The sequence below is a fragment of the Opisthorchis viverrini genome (genome assembly GCF_000715545.1).
Source record: "Opisthorchis viverrini unplaced genomic scaffold opera_v5_112, whole genome shotgun sequence".
Taxonomy (NCBI): Eukaryota; Metazoa; Platyhelminthes; class Trematoda; order Opisthorchiida; family Opisthorchiidae; genus Opisthorchis; species Opisthorchis viverrini.
Genome location: NW_008751770.1, coordinates 803,329 through 823,195, shown reverse-complemented (window position 1 = coordinate 823,195; position 19,867 = coordinate 803,329). Strand labels below are relative to the sequence as shown.

The window sequence follows — 19,867 nt, the reverse complement described above, 5'->3', positions numbered from 1 at the left end:
GATTCCGAAAATATAAGTTATCTTGCAATACTACGTATTTTAACTTGAAACGTTCCTTTGATTCTATTCCTTTGTGAAATGTTAACAACGTTTCAGTAGAGACGTCATGTCAAAACAGTAGAAGAATATCGTTGTATGTATCACTTGAAAATGCTCAGCAATTCAAAATGAAAATCCCTTGCTACGATAAAAACAGTTGGCGCATTCGGCCGACACCGTGTTTGCAGTAAACATTTTGAGTCGGTTAGCAAGTAAAACGTCACAGTCACTTTCTAATATGTTTACGCAAAGCTAGGGTTCTGTCATTGTCGACAATTTAATTTACTTTGCTGTTTACGGCTAACTCTGACACTTTTTGCAAGGTTGATAAACGACAAACAAAACTTACCACATATCTTTTGGCATACTCTCTGTATGTTACAAGCGGTGGTGGAGGAGATTGTGCCGTCCGAGTTCGTACAATAACGTGGTCGGTAATGGGCTGCGGATAAGGTGTCAGATGGTAGATTTGTCTTTCACGGACCATGGTAATGATCAACAGCAACAACAACTAAATGCTACGGATGTGTTTCCAATAATGTTGAGGGTGTTATTTGTTAAAGTAGATATACTGCAGGTAAACGTTAAACTTGTGCTTATTTGTTAAACGAGCAACCCGATTGGTTCTCCGTTGATTTGGAATGATGTGATGACACTCCGAAACACCAGCGCGTTTGATGGAAAAACAAAATAGTCTTGCATGATTGAGTGGTCACATGAGTAACAGGTGTGTAAATTCAGGCCTACGGTGAGAAGCGGCTTTGCAGCAGAGGCACTGACAATGATGGTGTGAAATACGGTTATGTATAACTTACGGGTGTCTCAGCAACACACGGTGGATTCTCAGGAACATTAGATTTATCCAATTCAGAATCGGAATGCCTCAAGCTTCCAGTTGAACTGCCTTAAATTAGTAATAATCGAAACTGATTACATCGTGCAACTACTCGGTTCAGAAACACAATGACTCAGTGTTATAAATGCATTTTTATAGCTTTCAAACGAAACATCTCACGGTCGACCTGCCAATATACGAATGTAGCCTTTGTATCGCATGCCTCTTGCGGGGTTATTCACATATACTCCAGCCAAATAATTCGCTCTGTAGCTTTCATTACTTTGGCTATCAGCATTCAACTGTGATGATCAACAGGCTGTCGGTCAGAGGAGAAGTGCAATCCAGTTTTATTCTGAGAGGACAATTTAGACAGAACCATAACCACCTTGAAAAAGACAAGATCTTAGTCAATTTAACAAAGGCAACAGCTTAACCTAAACAAAGCAGACAAAGATTTTAGGAAGCCAACCACTGATATAGAGACCGGCGAGTTTTATCAGGTTTATTGTAACGTTTCATGTCCATGACCAAAGTTGAATGCTCTCATACTGGGGAAATAAATCTTATCAATGAGCTGCAACAATATTGTCTAAGATTGCCGTAAATTGTTCTCACTCAAACGTGTTGAGAATGTGGGGGGGGGTGAAGACTGATTATTGGGAACAGCTATGTTCTTCTAAGCTCACGTCTTTTAATCATTTGGGAGTGAGTCCGATAAAGTGGAAACTGGTAAGGAAAAATGGTTGGGAGCCCCCGTTGCTGACGCGATGCAGGCGGATGCTTTTAAGGGGAAATCTTTCCAAAGATTACCGTATTCTTGTAAATACCATATTATATTATTATATTATTATTATATTATGTATAATATATATTTATCAGGTAACGGAATTAGCATTTTGTATTCAACAGTTTTAGTTGGGAGTACTGTCATCGTGGCCACCTTCTACAATGCATGGATTCAAAAGTCCCGTATTTACAACGATTAATCCAGCTTTATAAATACTCAGGCACGACAGAATGATTAGAAAGGCTGTGATACACCGGAATGTTTAGTACTGCAGTTCTTACGTACAGCGGGAAATCTACACACACGTAACTACAAGTTGTGGAATGAAAAATAATTTCGCGCTACTTATCTTTGTAATTTGTATCAGTCCTGTCTACCAGAGTCTTGGTTTCCTGTCATCTTTAATGATTATTGTTAGATTTTGAGAAAAACCCTGGAATTACCTATGAATATTGGTAAAGTTGCATACCAAAACCCAACTCTTTAACCGACAGTATAATATGCTTAACGTATTACGCTGTGAAAAACCCTTCTCAGACGGTTCAGTAAATCATTTCCCTACAGACGAATGGAATAGCAGTGGTCATCGTGTGTCATTTGAAGCAAAAATGACGTTATTCATACTGAAGTTTATGAAGAAAAAACAAAAATTGGTGTAGGTTTCCCATTTGTTTCATCCAGTGGAAATACATTCATGTCAAGTTAACATTCCTTCAAATTCAGCTATGGGTGAATTCTTGTGAAATGTTTGCGTTGCAATTAGATGAGAACAGATGTTGCGGAAATCTGTCTCATAAAACGTTTTTTATATAACGCTTTTTCATGCTCCATTCCTTCACTCCTACTGCTCATACATCAATAAAAAACATTCTATTAGCTTCATTCGGAATTATTCAATGAAAACTTTTGGAAAATCCAAGTCAACACCTACCCAATACATTCAGTAGGACAATTGCTAGCCTAAACAGTCCTCTCAGGGACACATATCGATCGAGGTCACAAAGAAGTGCAGATTATTGCAACATCTTCGAAAACATATCCGGTTTAAATAAACCAGGCCCAATGTGTTTCAAACTAATTCCCGTCTGTACAGCAAGACGTGCCCTTTTAGTTGGTAGGTCCAGTCTAAAGACATTTTGCCCTCAAAGAGCCCATGGCGCATCCTCTTATTTCAGAAAGTGTACAAAAAAATCCTTGTTCGGAAATAACTGGATGCAAACCTTGAGAAATAATGACCATTGCTGTTTCATTTGCGCGTATCACTTTGTTAAATGACGCTAATGAAAACGCTGTGGCCACAACTATATACCATGAGACGCAATGTCTCGTTTCACAGGCTTGCTGAATATATCTTCTGTGGTGTTTCAGATAGTCAGCGATGGCCAAGTTAGCTGGGACGCATTAGCTTGATTCTAATCACTAGCCACGAAAATTGTTGAGAGCATGGAATTAAATTCCATGCGTCAAAATAAAAATTTCCCCTGAAACATTTTCGAATATAAATTTGAGTGGTATTTGCAGTAATTGATCGTCATAGAGGGGTTCGTATAATGAATTCACAAGTGCAATAATTTTAGTGAAAGAGTAACACGGAGTTTTCATTTAGTCAAGGAATACTTACTTCGGTTACATCTCACATGTCGGTGATGTGGCAAGCAATATGGGCGGCCTTCGTGCGAATTATAGCGCACAATGCTGGGAGGTTAAATGATGAAGAGAGATTAAAGACTGAGTAAGAACATGGTTGTTAACCTGAGTTTTATGTCCCCAACGAGCAACTAGACTAGTGCGGTTAACTGACGGTGTCTTCAAAGAGATTTCTGGAAGTGCGGGTGTAACGCAGCAGAAAAGTGAACAAGCCGAAACAACTTGTGTTCGACGAAATAAATTAATCAAATCCTGTGGCAAGTGCCTTCGTGCGACGTCAGCTCTTTTAGTCGTACTTAGTTAGACAACCAGGATACCGCAGTAGAAACTACTTCAGTAGAAACAAATAGTGAAATTTAACGTAATGGTCAGTCACTCTTCTACTTCGAAGGCCATAATGGTATTTATTCTTTAAGCTGGAACCTGCAACCTCCATTACGATTCTTATTCAAACTACCCCAAAGTGCCAATGTCCGGTGTATTCGCAACGCGATTAGCAGTGAGGTTTTGGGATCCATTCCCTGCTAGATCAACTGTAACTGCCGCTACTACAAGGCACCTTAAACCTAACACACAAAAATGACCTGTTGGTATATACACTCGGCCACTTCATAGTCTAAGCCGTACTACGTACAGGCAGCAATTCTATAACTAAGCCTTTATGCGAAGTGTTTAGTTAAAGAACATCGGTGAGTGAATCTGTATTCAAGATGATAAAGGTATTTAGAACATTTGGTTTTTTCGGAAGACCAACCAAAATTGTCTGAATGTGACTGCAACAAGAACCTTCAATTCTGCATTGATGAATATTCGCATGTGGAACGTGAAGCGGGTTGTCAGATGCGACCACCAGGTCAATCTCAGTTCGCGTTGATAACATTAAGAAACGAGCATTAGGGAAAGAAACGCTTTCAAAGTTTGATAGAGTGCATTCATTTACGCACAAAGCTACCATATCCGATGTGCAGGGCATATTGCGAGAAATGAGTGGCGGAAGAGCTTTAGTAATCAAGCTCAGCAACATACAAAGAACAAGAGGTAGGATTTAGTGAAGCAAGATGGACTGGGAAGTTTGTATTGATACTTGGAATTTGCCTAAAATTTGTCAGAATATGATTATCTGGAAACGACTGTCAAACCTGTTGCTGATTTTGGCTTTGGAAAAAAGGATGTTAAGTCCAAGTGAATGAATATACCACATGATCTGACGTGGCTTTTATGTTATGTTGTCGAGTTGGGAATCGGTTTGCTACTGTGCAACCTTTTCTGAAACAATCACGTCTGGTTTTTGTTCATTTGATCAGCTGGTTACACGGTCGTCAAAATATCTTATCTGGTCGGCTACGGGCTCCACCCGTTTTGGAGCTCACCACGTAGTCCTCGACTTTATGTTTCTCTCATCTTCGGCTTGAGTGCTAAAATGTACGTAAATGAGGAGGTACATCCGATTTGATTTTAACGGAAAACTTAACTTAATCCAGGCCGATTATTTTATTTAGCGCATTTATTAATTAAAGAAGTTGCACAAAGCTAGCCACATTTTAAGTCAGTATAATATCCAAAAGAGTGAAGAATAATTTCTTGACATAGCGAAATACATAGGTTCTTTGAATTCGTTCGACAACAGGTTGCCGGAATTCATTTGAGTCTACGTAATCGGAGAGTATTCAGAAACCACATGCGTAATGCATCTCATCACCAAAAAAACTGCGATATCCCAAATGTCAAATGCTAACACAAGACAGCTTTTGAGCAGCACAATCAGGTGCATCGAACATAAGCAGGTGACGTAGCTGGGATCCAGATGTGGTTTCCGTTAACACTAAACTGACCTGCAAATAAATGTAATTAACCGTTGCTTGTATTCAAAGGGATATTAGTGGCCAACAGTAAAATGAACAGCTGAAGGTGGTTTGAAAAAGCGCGCAAGAGAGACGGTGCAAGAAACTTGTTACGCCGATTCAAAGTAATTTTCGTAGTCGGTCGAACACTAGCTTACATTGTAAGAATAACTAGGGAAAATGAACCCGGTATATCGCGGAAGGGCCTAAAGGTTTCAATGGTAAAAGCGACCAGTCATGTTCCCCTGAAGTTTACCGGCACAGGAAGAAAATTACACAGGAACCGGATGGAAATTTCTGGATTATAATGGGCGTGGTCCATTATCCCAACTTGAAACATAGGTCATTTCACATATCTTTGTCTAGTATGCACATGAAAATAATTCCATATGAAACATGATGGCTTGTATAAATTCCTGAGAAATTCGTGCCAACAAAGAGTCGAACAATTCAGCCACACTACACAAAATGCAGACTAATAATTCTATGGAAGAATACTATCCAGCGACTCACTCAAGTACGCGGTTGCACATGACGCAACGAAAGCAAGATGGATGATAATACCTTTCCATCACATGAAGTTGCTCCGCGGCGTACACCAGCTTTCCACACGAGTAACAGTACTTTTCAGCAGCCGAACCCAAGCTTTCTCTCTGTAGCGAACGAAGAGAGAGAATATTGCTGACGGATCCCCTGGTAACTTTGATTTTTGGAAATTAAACCTATTCTGTAGATGGACAACAATACAAAAACTGTACTTCATTCAGTCAAGGATCAACTATCGTTTGGGACATTACGAAAGATTTACAGAGATATCACAACGTGGAGCAGGCATCATATACATTATTCCGCTTCAAATGTTTTACAGCATATATATTATTGGTTATTACAAAAATTCAACGGATCTTAGGACTTAGTAGGAGCTTCATAAACTGTGGGTTAGAATATCAGTTCAGCCTGCCCGCGGACCTCTTCCAGTCATCGTACAGGCTAAATTTCGTTTAGTCAGTTTTTACCATTGTTTAAAAGGAAGTATCAAAGGCTCACACTTTTCGGCTATCGGTGAAATTATATTCCATGTTTCGCGATTATGTAACAAACAACTTTCTTACGTTATTTTTGCTTATGAGGAGGTTGTCGTCTCAAAGATTCATGGTGACTTAACCTGCAGTGTATTGTTTAAATCATAAGGAATTTGCCAGTCGTTTTAATCAATCACCAAAAAAGCTATTTTAGAGCTCATAATATCAGCAATACGTCTATCGAGAGTGGCTAATCTGCAGAGAACTAGCGATTTCTAACTAACCTCTGTCTGCCGCCAAAAGTGCTCCTGGTTGTGTTCTGATAACCATTTTTCTGCATGAAGTGGGATAATGTTTAGGTGGTACAGACAGCTAACCTTGCATACTGTCGTCATTATTTTCGGTATCCCTATATTCTGCAGATCAAGTATTGGTGAACACAAATTTATAGCTGTGGAGATTGGTTGTCAATACAAATACTTCAAAAAACTGCCATGCAATCTGATTTTTCAGTGTTAAAACAGGCTGAAAAGTATACCGTTTTAAACGATAACTTACGAAGCCCTTGCGCTCCTCGGTTGGGGTAGTTTCGGAACCTCTGTACAGGAATAAGTTATTCTGGATAATTGAGGGTTCGGTGGACCCCTGCACAGGTGTTTTGTAGGATGTCTATAAAATGAAGAGCGAGTTGTTTCGGCCGTAATTCCAGTATAACATACTCCATCATGTTTCTATTTTCAAGAATAAGCGCTACCCCCCCACAGCATTGCCAAATATTAAATCACGTTTGGTAGGTAACACAATATGTTACTTGAAAACGCCCGTTTTGCGAATAAGAGACATTAAACCTTCATAAAGAGGATTTTTAAGCCGCATTGTTTCCACATTCCTGCCTGAATATTTTGCAGTGACCGAGTCGTTTAACTGCATTCATTTTCGGGCAATAAAATTCTGCTAAAATACTGGTCACAAGAACACTTAAGCAGTGAAACTTGAATAGCAATATGTTCTGCCTTCAAATCACCTGTGTCCGAAACTACAGAAAAGAAAACTCCATCTCGACATAAATAAGCGAATTCTGTTTGCAAAGAAGTACTCGCAAAATACCTGAAAGTAGCTCACTTTTTACTGACAAAGTGAACTTCGGTCGGACGAATGCTCGACGGTGGGCGGTGACAGAAAGATGAAGCTATTCCTTTTTTACAGAACCTGAAACAAGTGTTTTGCATCCTGTGTACTAGATAGGGCCCAAATGATTTTGAGGAACAAACTTAGCACAGCTTTGAGTCTATGTGAAATGATTCTTGGGTAGATGAACCCGCACCTATACAGGAACGTTTGGTGAGTTAAGAGTACAATGCACATCTCCTTCGACATGCCGTTGTTTTACCTGCCCAAAAATGAGGAAGGAAAGATGGAAGATTATTTTCACAGAGACTTACAGCTGGGTTTGCCTTAACGAACGAAATGTGGTTTGGACGCGGTGCGCTTGTTTGAAAGTGGAACGCTGGTCGAACATAAGACCGGGCCACTGCAAAGAAATGAAGACAGATACACCGTGCAAAACTGCAGAGTGAAGGCTAAAGTATTGATACAAGGATAACCGAAATCAATAAAGCGTGCTGAATTGGCGGTCTGGTCCACCATATTGTTACCGCGAGAAGTATTTTTGGATAGCATCAAAATTATTTTGTTCCAGTCGCACAAGAAAGGCGATCAATTTGTCCTGTAACTTTTGGCTTCTTATAACCAAAAGCTTGTTTTTGCAGAAGAAATACATATTAAAATAGAGGGCTTTTTAGTTGACGTGTCTGATTTGGTCTTATTATGTGGATTCATGCGATCGAGGTTCTAGTAAAATATGATCTATCTCGTTATGTAAAGTCCCATCAAACAAAACGCTTTTTAAGGATATCATATCTGGGTTCTCCGGGAGAGTATGAGACCAAGACCGACGTGTTTGAATAGTTCAAATACTACACTGGTATAATCGAAATAAATTGGGATTACACTCAGCCAATTAGTTACTTGCTTACTGGCAGACAAGTCAGTGTACTGAATGTTTTAACTGAAACCTTTAATTCGCATGCCTCACATTGTTTGTTCTGCTGTTTAGGAAAGCTAGTGTAAATTCATACACTTTATGCAACCCAAAAAGGAAGAACTCCAGCTAGACTAAGAATTCGCAAATGCCACCATCAAGGTCCACCTTATCTGTCCTGTATCACAATACATTTGTCACTCCCGTTGAAAAATCGCTACATGGGCTTACGAAATCACTCAATACTACAAGCAACTGTAACAATCTAGTCTTGCGTTCACCAAAACGTTGTCAGAATCAAGTACAGTCAGGTACAGGGTCGTTCGCTTTCAATAAGGCTGCACTGACAAATACTACCCTAAACTTCGACATACAATTATTTTAATTCGTCTCCTGGTAACTGTACGTATCACGTTCCATTTGGCAAGCCGCGATTTTTTCGATAGATCAATCCGAGAGAATCATAGGATACACATTACAGTTTTCTATCTCACTGCCACACAGCTCACCGACCAGCTTCTTGGGTCAAAAGTCCTTTGGTGAGGTAAATATTATGAAGCTGTCTACGGTATGAACTCTCAGTTAGAATTCCGCCATGACGGGCGTTTTAAACGCTGTGGTGACAGTATACTGAGGCATATTACACTGATGTGGTGACACTTCTGGGTTGTGTCAACGAGAAGATAGACGGGGCTTACATTCACATGCAAGTATCAAGCATCATCTGAGCTATCCGGAAAATTATCACGCCTGATCATATAACAACTCACGATAATCTGGATGGTACTTCTCGCAGTTTGGTTGACAGCAAGGTTCACCATCGATAATGTTGTATCGTTCCGGCCTAGCAGGAGAGGTTTATGTAAAAAAAATTGGTAAAAATGGAGAGGCTCAATAATAACGCCAAATAAGTTTTACTCAGTTCGTTAACATAAAGCTCTCGTTTCACTCACGGTTATTCTAAATTTCATTAGTATCTTTCCACTGACTGACAATATGGGTATCTAAGACTAGTGCTGACGAAGGGATCCAAGCAAAGTCACATGTGTTACCCTGGCGACCGCAGTAGGTGGATTTCACCAGGTATAACACGGTGGAGATTTTTTTGTGATGAAACAGTGACCTAGTGAAACGGCTCCCGACAGTGCCTTATTTGTTGCGAAATATGGACCAAAGGGATTTATCACTTGCGTGATAGCTTCTTATAAGTACACCCCACCACTGCTGAGCTTTTTGATGAGTATTCGATCGCACTAGAGTCGTATGCTTATCAGAGTTTGGGGAGACTAGTGAGGAGAAATGTTGATAGGCAATGGTTGAAGTCCTCCTATATTTTTCGCGTTAGAGGCGACAGCAACATCGTCGAACTCACTTACCTCACAACTTGCAATTTCCTGTGACATTACCTAACTTTGAATATATGTAACAGTTTAGGCCGCCTCAAGGTTTAATAAGCAAGTTATTTTCTCGTAAAAAGCTTGTAACCCCCGAACCTCTGCACGGTTTGCAAGAGTTCTCCTTTGCATTTTGTCAGTAGCATTTCAAAAAACATTCGACTGAAATTTTTTACCACACGTTTATACTTATTTTGGACTCCTCACGTATTTTTGAGATATGAGTAGACGAGCGGTGGGGTACTCATCCTCTCTAATCTCGTGTGGGTTCTTTATTATCCCAGATTTTTCTGCCTTACCTCAATGTAAAGCAGTTAACAAAGCAACCAAAACACAATAGTTAACGAAATAAGGTTCACGTTGAAACTGGATCAAAGCATAAAACAGGTGATTTTCTTGCATCTCTGATGAGATTTTACACGTGAATCATTAGCACTTTCAGAAAATACTCCACTCATTAGAAACGTGCTTTCAGATGGTGCAAGTGCGCATGTTTGGGAAAGGTAGCTGAAAACCGTTTCCTTGTGTATTCTTTCCATCACAAACACCAGAGGGACAATATGACCACTTAAATGCTTGAAAAATAGTGCATTCACGTGTAACTGAATTCTGAAAATTAGTTGGTCACATAAGCATGCAAAATAGCGCGAATAACTGTCCAGGCAAAACTCACTCTAACATCCGGTTGCAAAAACGGCACCTGAAGCAAGGTCGGTGATAGGCTACCATGTTTACCACTACGTTGTCTGTGTTGAACGTGGTCGTTCCGCAAGCCCCGCACACATTTTCACTGAAGATCTGCAAGAGAAATAACGAAAAAAACTCTCTTGTGTATCTTGCTAGGGCATTGTTAGATTGAGGCTCATTTACACACCAAGCGATGAAGAAATTCTTCAATCGTTTTTCCTTATTAGTAACATGATTATGTTCAGATCATGGACAATTGACTGGAAGATTTTGTGTGAAAAGTACGCAGACTCAACAACTATTTCGAGCAAACTTTATTATCAAACTTTTCTGATAAAACAGAGATGTGAATTCACTCAATAAAAATTTAGTGCTCAAATAAACTAAACTCCAGTGCAGCCCGCAGTTAATATAACTATCAATGAAAAGCACGATTTTTTGTTTTATTGACAGGAAGAAAGCCAACCCTTATGCTGGCTTCTATGTGTAAGGAATACATTGACTTAGACTCTAACGACATTTATACACAAATATACTGAACGAGCTTGTGTTCCCCCGCATCTGTGCATCTAAAATTTACAGCTAATTAGCCATTTCTCTGCCTAATGACCTAAACATTATTATCTTTGCGTGCCATCAAATAGGATGCGAAATAAAATGATAACAACTAAAATCGATTACGGAAGGATAGCTCTGAATAAAGTCAGATTGAAGGAAAAATTAGGCTTAAGATATGACTTAATCTGCTGTCATTATACCCGCACCCTCTTAGGCTTTCATCATTTCCTGACGGAACTATTGCGGTCGGAGCTGTGGTAAGATGCTCGCCTCATATGTGAGATGCCCAGAGCTCAAATGCTGAAAGGGCGAAGGACATGCACACTTAGCTCTAGCAACAGCGCAACTGGAAAAAGGTTCCCTTTTTTCTGGGTATGGATAACTGCGCTAGGATATTAGAAAGGCTTTGCAGGAGTGAGCAAGAGGTATATGTATTCCAGGACGGCCTGGAAGCACTAAAAATATTACGTGGGAGCGCTTACTGTCAATCAACACATTTAGTCCAAGAACGAGACTGAAACTTGGAGGAAGCGTCTATATATATATATATATATATATATATATATATATATAATCTCATTGGTAAACCATTGATAACTTTTCGAGAGTGCGGATAAGGCTTTGTTTTTGGAAATTCTCTCGTGAGCAAATTTTAAGGCGATCCTAAGTCATTAGTGTGCAATATTGAATGCAATAAGTATGCGTAAATAGCCTTAAGATATACAGCTGTATCTAAAGAGTCTTGACAAATTATCTAGGCAATATATAGGTCATATAGGTCCTGATCATTTTGTATTTTGGAACCGAACTAAGTTTTATTCAAACTAACTCACGGTACATGTTCAATAACGCTTTCAGTTTTGGGCACAAATATTTTACACTCGGCTATGCTAAGAGTGACGCAAGGAAATAATGATGACTCCCAGCAGCATCACAGAATATACGGCAATTTCTTAAACCCAATAATTCAAACGTCTTGAAAAAAAATAGTTCTGCTATCCACCGAGGACATTTCCCACGGTCAACAAACGTATCATGCTACTGAATCGTGTCGATCAAATTTCAACGAGCTTCTCACACTGGATTCTCTCACTCTGCAGCACTCATCAGAACAAGAGCAAATACTACCCGACTGACGCAAGATTTAACAGCAACATGGTCATCGAACTGAAACAACTAGCACTGTCTTGTTGGTGACTTTAGGCTCTTATATTTTCAACTTCTGGGGACTCACACGGTCTTGCTTGCCATGTGTGTTACCACCATCCTGAAAGAACTAAATTAGTACCACTGCGAAATCTGCGCACCCAAAATATGGCATTCACACACATGTTTGTCTTCCTTAGGTCCAGTGAGAAATATAGCGCTTTGGAATTTTAAGAAGGAAGTTTACACATTGCGTTCAGATTTCAGAGATGAAATGTGAAGATCAGCGCTCTGTTTTCCAGACACAGGCAGCAGTAACGTTCAACTCAGTTTACTGCACATTGAATTTTCTTATCTAAAGCCTCGTTCAGTCAAAAGTAAGCGTGTACAATTTTGCAGAAGCCAACACAGACCATTGTAAATGTCTGTGGTGCTCCAAAAGGCACTTTATCGCCAAAGGCGTCTTCAATGAACTATTTCTTGGATGAGCAAAGCAATTTTAATTCACCGGCTGTCCAAATCAGCCGTTGGCTACCACTGAGGATGACTGTGTAAACCGGATTGATGGTAACTTAAAAGAACCTTTACATTCACTTTTTAATTCCAATGAGAACTAGCGATATCGCTACGTTGTAGGTTCTATCTTTTGTTCATAAAGAAAATGAACTTTCCCGTTAGAATATAACGGAGCCTTGGTACACCTTTACACACAAACAAGTGTGATGACTTACTGGATATTTTCTCCATAAATTCTACCTATTGAGAATCGAGCTAACTACTCCACAACCTAGTATACAGACGTGTATGTTTGTGACAGACAGATTAAAATGTTGCAATTTTGGGGTTTTGCAAGATTCTGTTCATAGCCACACATAGTCAATCGATCGTCACAACCAGGGCAGTTACTGGGTCGTCGTTCGATGAGTCGGACACACCAATCACATCGCTCAATTGTGAACACGTTGCCTGTTCAGACGTGATAATTCAGATGCGTCCAACGTGCGTTGGTGGGGTGGTGCTTACACGCTCACCTCGCATGTCAGATGCCCGGGGTTCAAATCCCTCTACGGCCATTGGATATGCACTGCTGATGAGCACTCATAAGAGCGAAACTCGAGTCCAGTGCTTCCCTTTGGTGTGAACTCAGCGGACTAATTACGCCGGAACAGGAACACGGCCGTTCAAACGAGTGGTGTGGCTATGAACAAAATTAAAATCTCCTGTGCTCAAGAGTGTATTGTGCTTCTCACTGTGACCACACCTCAAAACATCCTTGTGATTCTATGTTCTATTCATAAAAGTAACAACTGTTTGCATTTGCCATTCAGAAGTCAATGGGAATATGTGGATTGGCCTCCAATACAGCATGGTCAATAGAAGTGATAATCAGTCCCGTTATTTGTGGTGTTCCCATTTTCTAGCTTGATACATCGGCAACGATACCATGCAACTGTGGAGACAGACTCAGTTTTTTTCAGTACCGGTCCAATAGTTTCCAGTGCACAAGCAACTAGATGTTCATTTTTGTTTCCTTACAGTAAAAGCACTACATCACCAAATTTTACTGGATCTCATGTTACTCTTCTATTTCTGCCGTAAACTTCGCATGTGCCTTGACGAATCTCTGCTTAAAGAACCGAAAAATATTTTCTGCTGACCCACCGAGTGAACCATCTGATTAACATCTAAAACAGTCTACACCATGAGTTTGTCCACATTCAAGAGGGGTTTTGTTAAGAAGTATTCAAAACAACAAGGAATGTGGGGCCTCACATACGAAGAGAGGGTGCACAAGTGGGTCCTTAGTACCTCAGGCTCAGATGGCAGAGCACTTCTGCAATAAGCAGAGGGTCAGTGGTTGAAGGAAATTTTACTTGTTGTTTCCTCGCATTCTATCGGTATTAGGATTCCCATGTCACAATTTTTGTGGTTTCAATCAAAACAACCGAATATTATCTCACCCCGGAATAGTAGAGCGTGAAAATGGGTTTAATTCATTTGAATGTGTTTCATTTTGTGTCAGCTTAGGAATAAATGATACAGAACAAATTACTTAGTGAGTAGAGACTGCATTTTTGTTATGAAGATGGTACAAAACACTAATGCTGGGAGGCTAAATAGAAAGACGGCATCTTGCGCATCACGTCTAGATTCTTTCCATTGTGTTTTGTTCCCGGTTTCTGCAAGCTTGACTAATACATTTGGATGAACTGAATTTAACCTAGCGAAATACACTCATTTGCAAACTAATTTGGTTTTGTGAGAGACTTACCTGGGACCAAGCTGAATCTCTCGGCCTGGTGCAGCACATTCGGCTGCCTGGAAACGTCACGAACGGGAGATTCAGCTAGGTTCCAGGTGAGTCTCTGGAAAAACCAAATTAGTTTGCAAATGAGCGCATTTCACTAATTTCGTGCAGTTCGGTTTCAAGCAGAACATAAGTTTGACGGAAACTCGGGGACTGCGCCTACCTGATGAGTCCCAAGAAGGGCAAAACCGGTCATGGGCTGTCGACGAATTTTCAGCACCTTATGAATGGTGCATTAGGAACTTCACCTACTTAGTTCCGGAATGGTGACACTGTCGACAAAATTAATGGATAAGAACCGGTTCACAATTTTTATCCAGTGGTCCTAACCACCTAATTTACCCAATACCTGGTTTTCTTTGTCTTTATTTCATGTGATTACTGTTACCGGTTAGGAGCATTTCCCATTAATCTTGAAGCCAAACTCACGGAAAACTTACGAATAAACAAAACTCACAGGTGATCGACGGGGTAGGACGCGTGGTTCTTCGGAAGGTTGTTCTGATTTCCAGTGCTCATCTTCTGCAGCGATAAAACGGTGCCTTGATAATGGGACCTGAAATTCGGAAAATCTAGTGGTTTCTCGTGATCACTCCTCCCCTGTATTCATACAAACTACCGAATGCCCCATGCTCAGAACTCACGCGTCGTAGTGATCGTTCTGGTATTTCAGCATCGAACAAGCCATGACTAACCATAGAAGCCCATCAACTGAGGATTGGATTGGTCCATCAATTACGGAAGACCAAGATATATGTGGAATGAATGGAGGGCTTGCGCGGTGCCATCCAATTTTGGATGTTCGCAAATTTTTGTGATCATTGTGCGTCATATTTATTAGCGTATTGGTGAGATTCGTAAAATTCGTACGACTAGTTGATATGCTTGTTCATCAGAAAATAATTCATAATGTGAGAAAGTAACAAACGTTACCGATGAATGTGGTAGTTGTGGCCAGAGCAGCAGATGTCACTGGACTGACCTTCTCAATATCTAGTGAAATTTGATCTAACTCGGGAGCACACATTACAGATACTTAATGTGGTGCTGTCAGCAGAGTTTGTTTCGTCTTGTAAGTGAAGCCAATCTTTGCTGACACACGAGTGGACTGGCTCCTCGAGAAGTTGTTGCTCGAAGAGTTTGTTTCCGTCTAGCAATTATGAATTGCACAGTGGCTCTGAACGTAACTTATGAGTTTAGGAGGGAAAACCGCCTATATATGCGGGACATTTGGCTTCATTCACTGTGTGATTATCATCACTACAAACGCAGTAGCAAAATTACCCAAATAGGGAGGTAAAACAAGGATTAATACCTTTTACAATTTTCAACGGTCTTCGGATTTCAGGAATCGCAATATTGTAGAATGGATAATGTGATAAACGCAACTCACTGTCTTTTCAGTTCTGTAATCCCTTAGCGGTGAGCGAGTTAGCTCATGGATGCTTCCGTGCTCCACTGACATTGCAAAGGGGAGAAAACGAAACAGATGATGTCGCACTCAGTCGATAGTTATGCCCAATTCGGCAAAAATTGTTTTGTCAGTGATCGTGTCCTAATTGTACACGTAGATGTGAAGAAGGCCTCTTCATTTGTTAACGTATTTTACGAAATCAAGCAAAAACGAACGTACTCTCATTTTGTGGTATTCGTCAATATTACATGCTACTGTTTTGAAAATCCGCCAAAAATTTTAAACCTGTCGATTGGACTATTTTTTCTATAAAACTTGAAATTCTTAACTTGTTTTATTCATTTTACTATTCGTGGGTGGCTAATTGTTTGCCTTGGTAATCATGTATCCCAAACATCCGAATACTCAGCTCCACAAATTATGCATTTTATTAAGGTTGCTTTGCAGATCCAACATACTTACTGTCAAATGCTCGTATGGGATGAACTTTCTTCGCTGTATTTCTTGCGTATTAGGATTTGCGACTTCTGAACTTGTCTGGCTACTGAGCTTTGTACTCGGGTATCAACATTATAAACGCTCGCTCAGGGGGTTTTCTTAAGTTCCACTAGCTCACTGCTTCTACACTTTTCAAACAATTGCGTCAACTGCAAATACTGTGTGTGAGATCCATATGAGCATTGTTTAGAACATACTTATTGATACTATACCACAAAAGGTCCAAGAAATTTCCACGGGAGCCACATATCCACTGGACGCAAATGTACTAACTTTTTCTCGGGACAGTGTAAACCAAACTGGTTGGGAGTTGGGTCGCGGCTTCACAAAATGGATCGCAGTGTAACTTTCTGTTGACAACGGTGCAGTTGTCTAATCTAAAATCGAAACGATTCACAGAAAGAAGAGAAAGGTTTGGCTGTGAAACACATATCTGAGTGTGTGGACAACGTTACGGTGCGGTCATACATGTGGTCAAGAAGTCTCAGACACTGCTGGCAAATTGCGGAATCCTGAAGTAGATTCAAAGTGTTTGGCCTAAAAAGTTATTTAAAATATAAGGAATATTGTGCCTTTAAAGCTAGAAGGCAATACTCAAACTGAGTTGATGTAAAGCAATCACTTGAGTTTCCTGTCTACATTGAACTGGTTTAGCAAGTAGTACCTTACTACGCAGAGAGAAAAATTTTTACCTTGTATGATAAAATTAGTATCTAATTCTCCCCGCTATTCGGGCTCTTTGCTGTAATAACTATTTTCCCGAAAGCTTGCTGGCCAGCATTAACCTGTGGATAAATTTTTGACGGCTCAGAATTCAAATAAATAAGGTTTCATCGGATGTTAGTTCAACTTAAGACGTTCCGAATGTTTCACAAATAAATCGTTAAAGTTCCTGAGGCAACTGGTCCTGGTAAGATTAAATGCACGGTATGTGGTAAATTTTGATGGTATGAATGGTCGCAAAATTCCATACCGGAAATATAATGTCCTTTAAAACAACCTGCTAAAAATACGAGCCATTAAAAATCCCTATGGAGATATTTTAAGACTTCCGTAAATTCACATCGTTTCTAACGAGATCATTGATAAAAAATGCTATAATGTCTCCAAATGGCAGTGGTTTATTTAGCCAGGCGATCAGTAAAAACGGTCTATCAATTATGAGTGCCTTCTGGAACCCATAAGCTATTGAAATACCGCAATTTTGGCTTGAAGCTTTCGCCAAACTCACGTGAGAAATCGCTGGCATTTATGGCATCGGAAACATTTCCTGTGAAACACGCCAACCAATGCATGAACTGGCTCGTCTCCTTCGATAGCCCGACCACAGACGTAGCAGAACTCTCTGGGAATGTAGCAATTCTTTAACATGAGAAGAATACGAAGTGTAAAATTAGGAACATTAAAAATAGTACTATGAAACCTGAAACACATGATAAATTATTTTCGCACTCCAAACCGGTTTCAAAAATTAGATTGTACCTGTTTTTAACTGTCACATTTTCCTTCAGAGATTCTTCAAAGCGGGGCACCAGAGAGAGCCAGAAAAAGGTTACAGTAAATAAAGTCACATAATAACTTAAGAAGTTGCTGTTTTAGGAGAATCTTTTTCCTGTCATCCGCCAAGAGACGTGCAATCAGAAGGTCATGCTACTTCCACTCGGGTAACTGCAACAGTAGAATTTCACTGGAGCACGTAGTATGTTTTCGGGTATACCTCAGGGTTTGTTTTTATCTAGGGGAATGTCCAGTGGTGAGGAGATTGTACAATCCTTCTTTTTTCTAATTTAAAAAAATTCACAGTCGGTAATAACAGACATACCACTAAAGGGTTCCACTCATTGTCCTGGAGGTCGACCCTGGAGCAGCAAACGGTTGCACTTTCACGATAACTTGAAAAAAACTAGAACCGAATGATAAAGCAAACGTCTACACACAAAGAATTCTATTAATTAGCAGTTATCCCAATAAAGTACCAGATACTTGTCTTGGATAGAAAACGTGAGAATTCACGCTGGTCGCTTTGTTAGCTACTGAGTAATAAGTTCATCGCCTTGTACCCTAAATCCGTAAACCACATTTTCACCTGTTGTATTCATTTCAAATCTTACATACCGGGCCGGCTGCGTCGTGTAGATGAGAAAGGTATGCAGCGCAGCAGCAGGAAGTCTTAGGTTATCCCCGGCATTGGTAACAAGACAAACACACCAGGTGAGGGTTACAGCTCTGAAACTCTTTGAAGCACATTTTGCAGAACGTTGTTGAAAGGTGTGACAATCCGGTTGGCTAACTTATTTTTTTCGTATGGCATCCTCTGAATACTTCACGTGGTCACGAAATACAACATATAGAACCTCGTGCAATGATTGACAGTACGCCAGACATTCATCTTGTTTCGCGATGTGCCACGAATTACATCTATCGGAATGTAAAAGCAGCATTGCATTGATGAAGAAAAACTAACTTTCCTGGTGCCTTTGGAGATTAGTTGCAGGTGGATATAAGAATAATCTCAGACAGGTATTAGCTACAACGTACCGAATTGTATCATAAAACACAGTGACGATTCAGGAGGCAAGTGTTACGCTTAGGAAGTAAAGAGCTTGAATGTGGACAGGCAAGTGTTAACGAGGTTTGTAAACACGGAGAAAAAGTTAACTGAAAAAAACGGGTTTCCCAGAACTTCCAGTAAAAAAGGCAGGAAAAATAGACGGAGGGAGTAAATCTTACTTAAAAAGTCACAGCGAACAAGCACTTCATAAGGTGAGATAACGTATACCCAGACTAATTTTTATTTGGATTTCAGAGTCGACAGTGCCATCTTATCTACCAAATAGATGAACGAGACGTGTTGGAGATCGCCAGAATTCTGCAATCCGGTAACCTATGTCACTCGGCGACGAGTGGAAAATTATGTTACGGATAAGCCGATGGTGATGAGGGAAATCGTAAAGCTTACAAGTAATTTTCAGAAAGGGATTCACCAAAGTCCTGCTGGACACATTTTGTGTCATTAGTACTTTTCTGTCTCAGATAAGCAAACTCAAAGAGGCGTCTGGTATCATAGCACGGAATAAACACGAATCCCAGCTGTATGATGATATCAGCACTATCGTTGTCCAAAAAAATGATTCCGCGATTTTTTGGGTAGGTGATGCCACTCTGCTAAATATTAAAACGGTTAGTTACCCCAACTCGCTGTGACATACTGATCCCTGAATTGTATCCATATTCAACTAAACGACAATTAAGTCAACCTTATTCTGCGAGTCATATTTTCATGAAATGTTGAGTAGGGGCTGTCCAATGCTATCTACTTGCTGTGGAGGATTCCTGAGCTGACACAAAGATGTTCTGGGGCCACACCCTTATCAATTCGGTTTCTTTCAATGGACGTAAGTTGTGCATTCTTGCCCACCACATTGATAAATCTGTCACTTCCGTTCCTCTAAACAGTGAGTCTCGCTAGCAAGTTATCAATGAGAGTATTTGACGAAAAAAATTGCCTTATCAAGCCTCAAGAATAATTCCATTATTCCTCAAAAGTGGAGGTGCAGCGCCAATAGCATTGTTAATCCTGCAGCAACGACTGGTTCTGCTATTTTATATATATATATATATATATATACATATATAATATTCTCCTA

At 40.1% G+C, this 19,867-nt stretch overlaps 1 protein-coding gene across 1 annotated transcript in view; it reads right to left on the bottom strand.

Moving 5' to 3' along the window:
• Positions 1-17,591, bottom strand: part of T265_05817 (hypothetical protein) — a gene marked incomplete at both ends in the record, with an annotated part of 36,030 nt that extends 18,439 nt beyond the window's left edge. Inside the window, 12 exons of the mRNA XM_009170924.1 lie at positions 389-481; positions 855-943; positions 3,286-3,359; positions 5,666-5,805; positions 6,733-6,843; positions 7,617-7,705; positions 8,986-9,059; positions 10,283-10,407; positions 14,766-14,864; positions 15,702-15,766; positions 16,494-16,597; positions 17,452-17,591. Coding sequence (XP_009169188.1) covers positions 389-481; positions 855-943; positions 3,286-3,359; positions 5,666-5,805; positions 6,733-6,843; positions 7,617-7,705; positions 8,986-9,059; positions 10,283-10,407; positions 14,766-14,864; positions 15,702-15,766; positions 16,494-16,597; positions 17,452-17,591 — 1,203 coding nt within the window. The remainder of the gene's footprint in view (positions 1-388; positions 482-854; positions 944-3,285; positions 3,360-5,665; positions 5,806-6,732; positions 6,844-7,616; positions 7,706-8,985; positions 9,060-10,282; positions 10,408-14,765; positions 14,865-15,701; positions 15,767-16,493; positions 16,598-17,451) is intronic.
• Between the last annotated feature and the right edge of the window lie 2,276 nt (positions 17,592-19,867).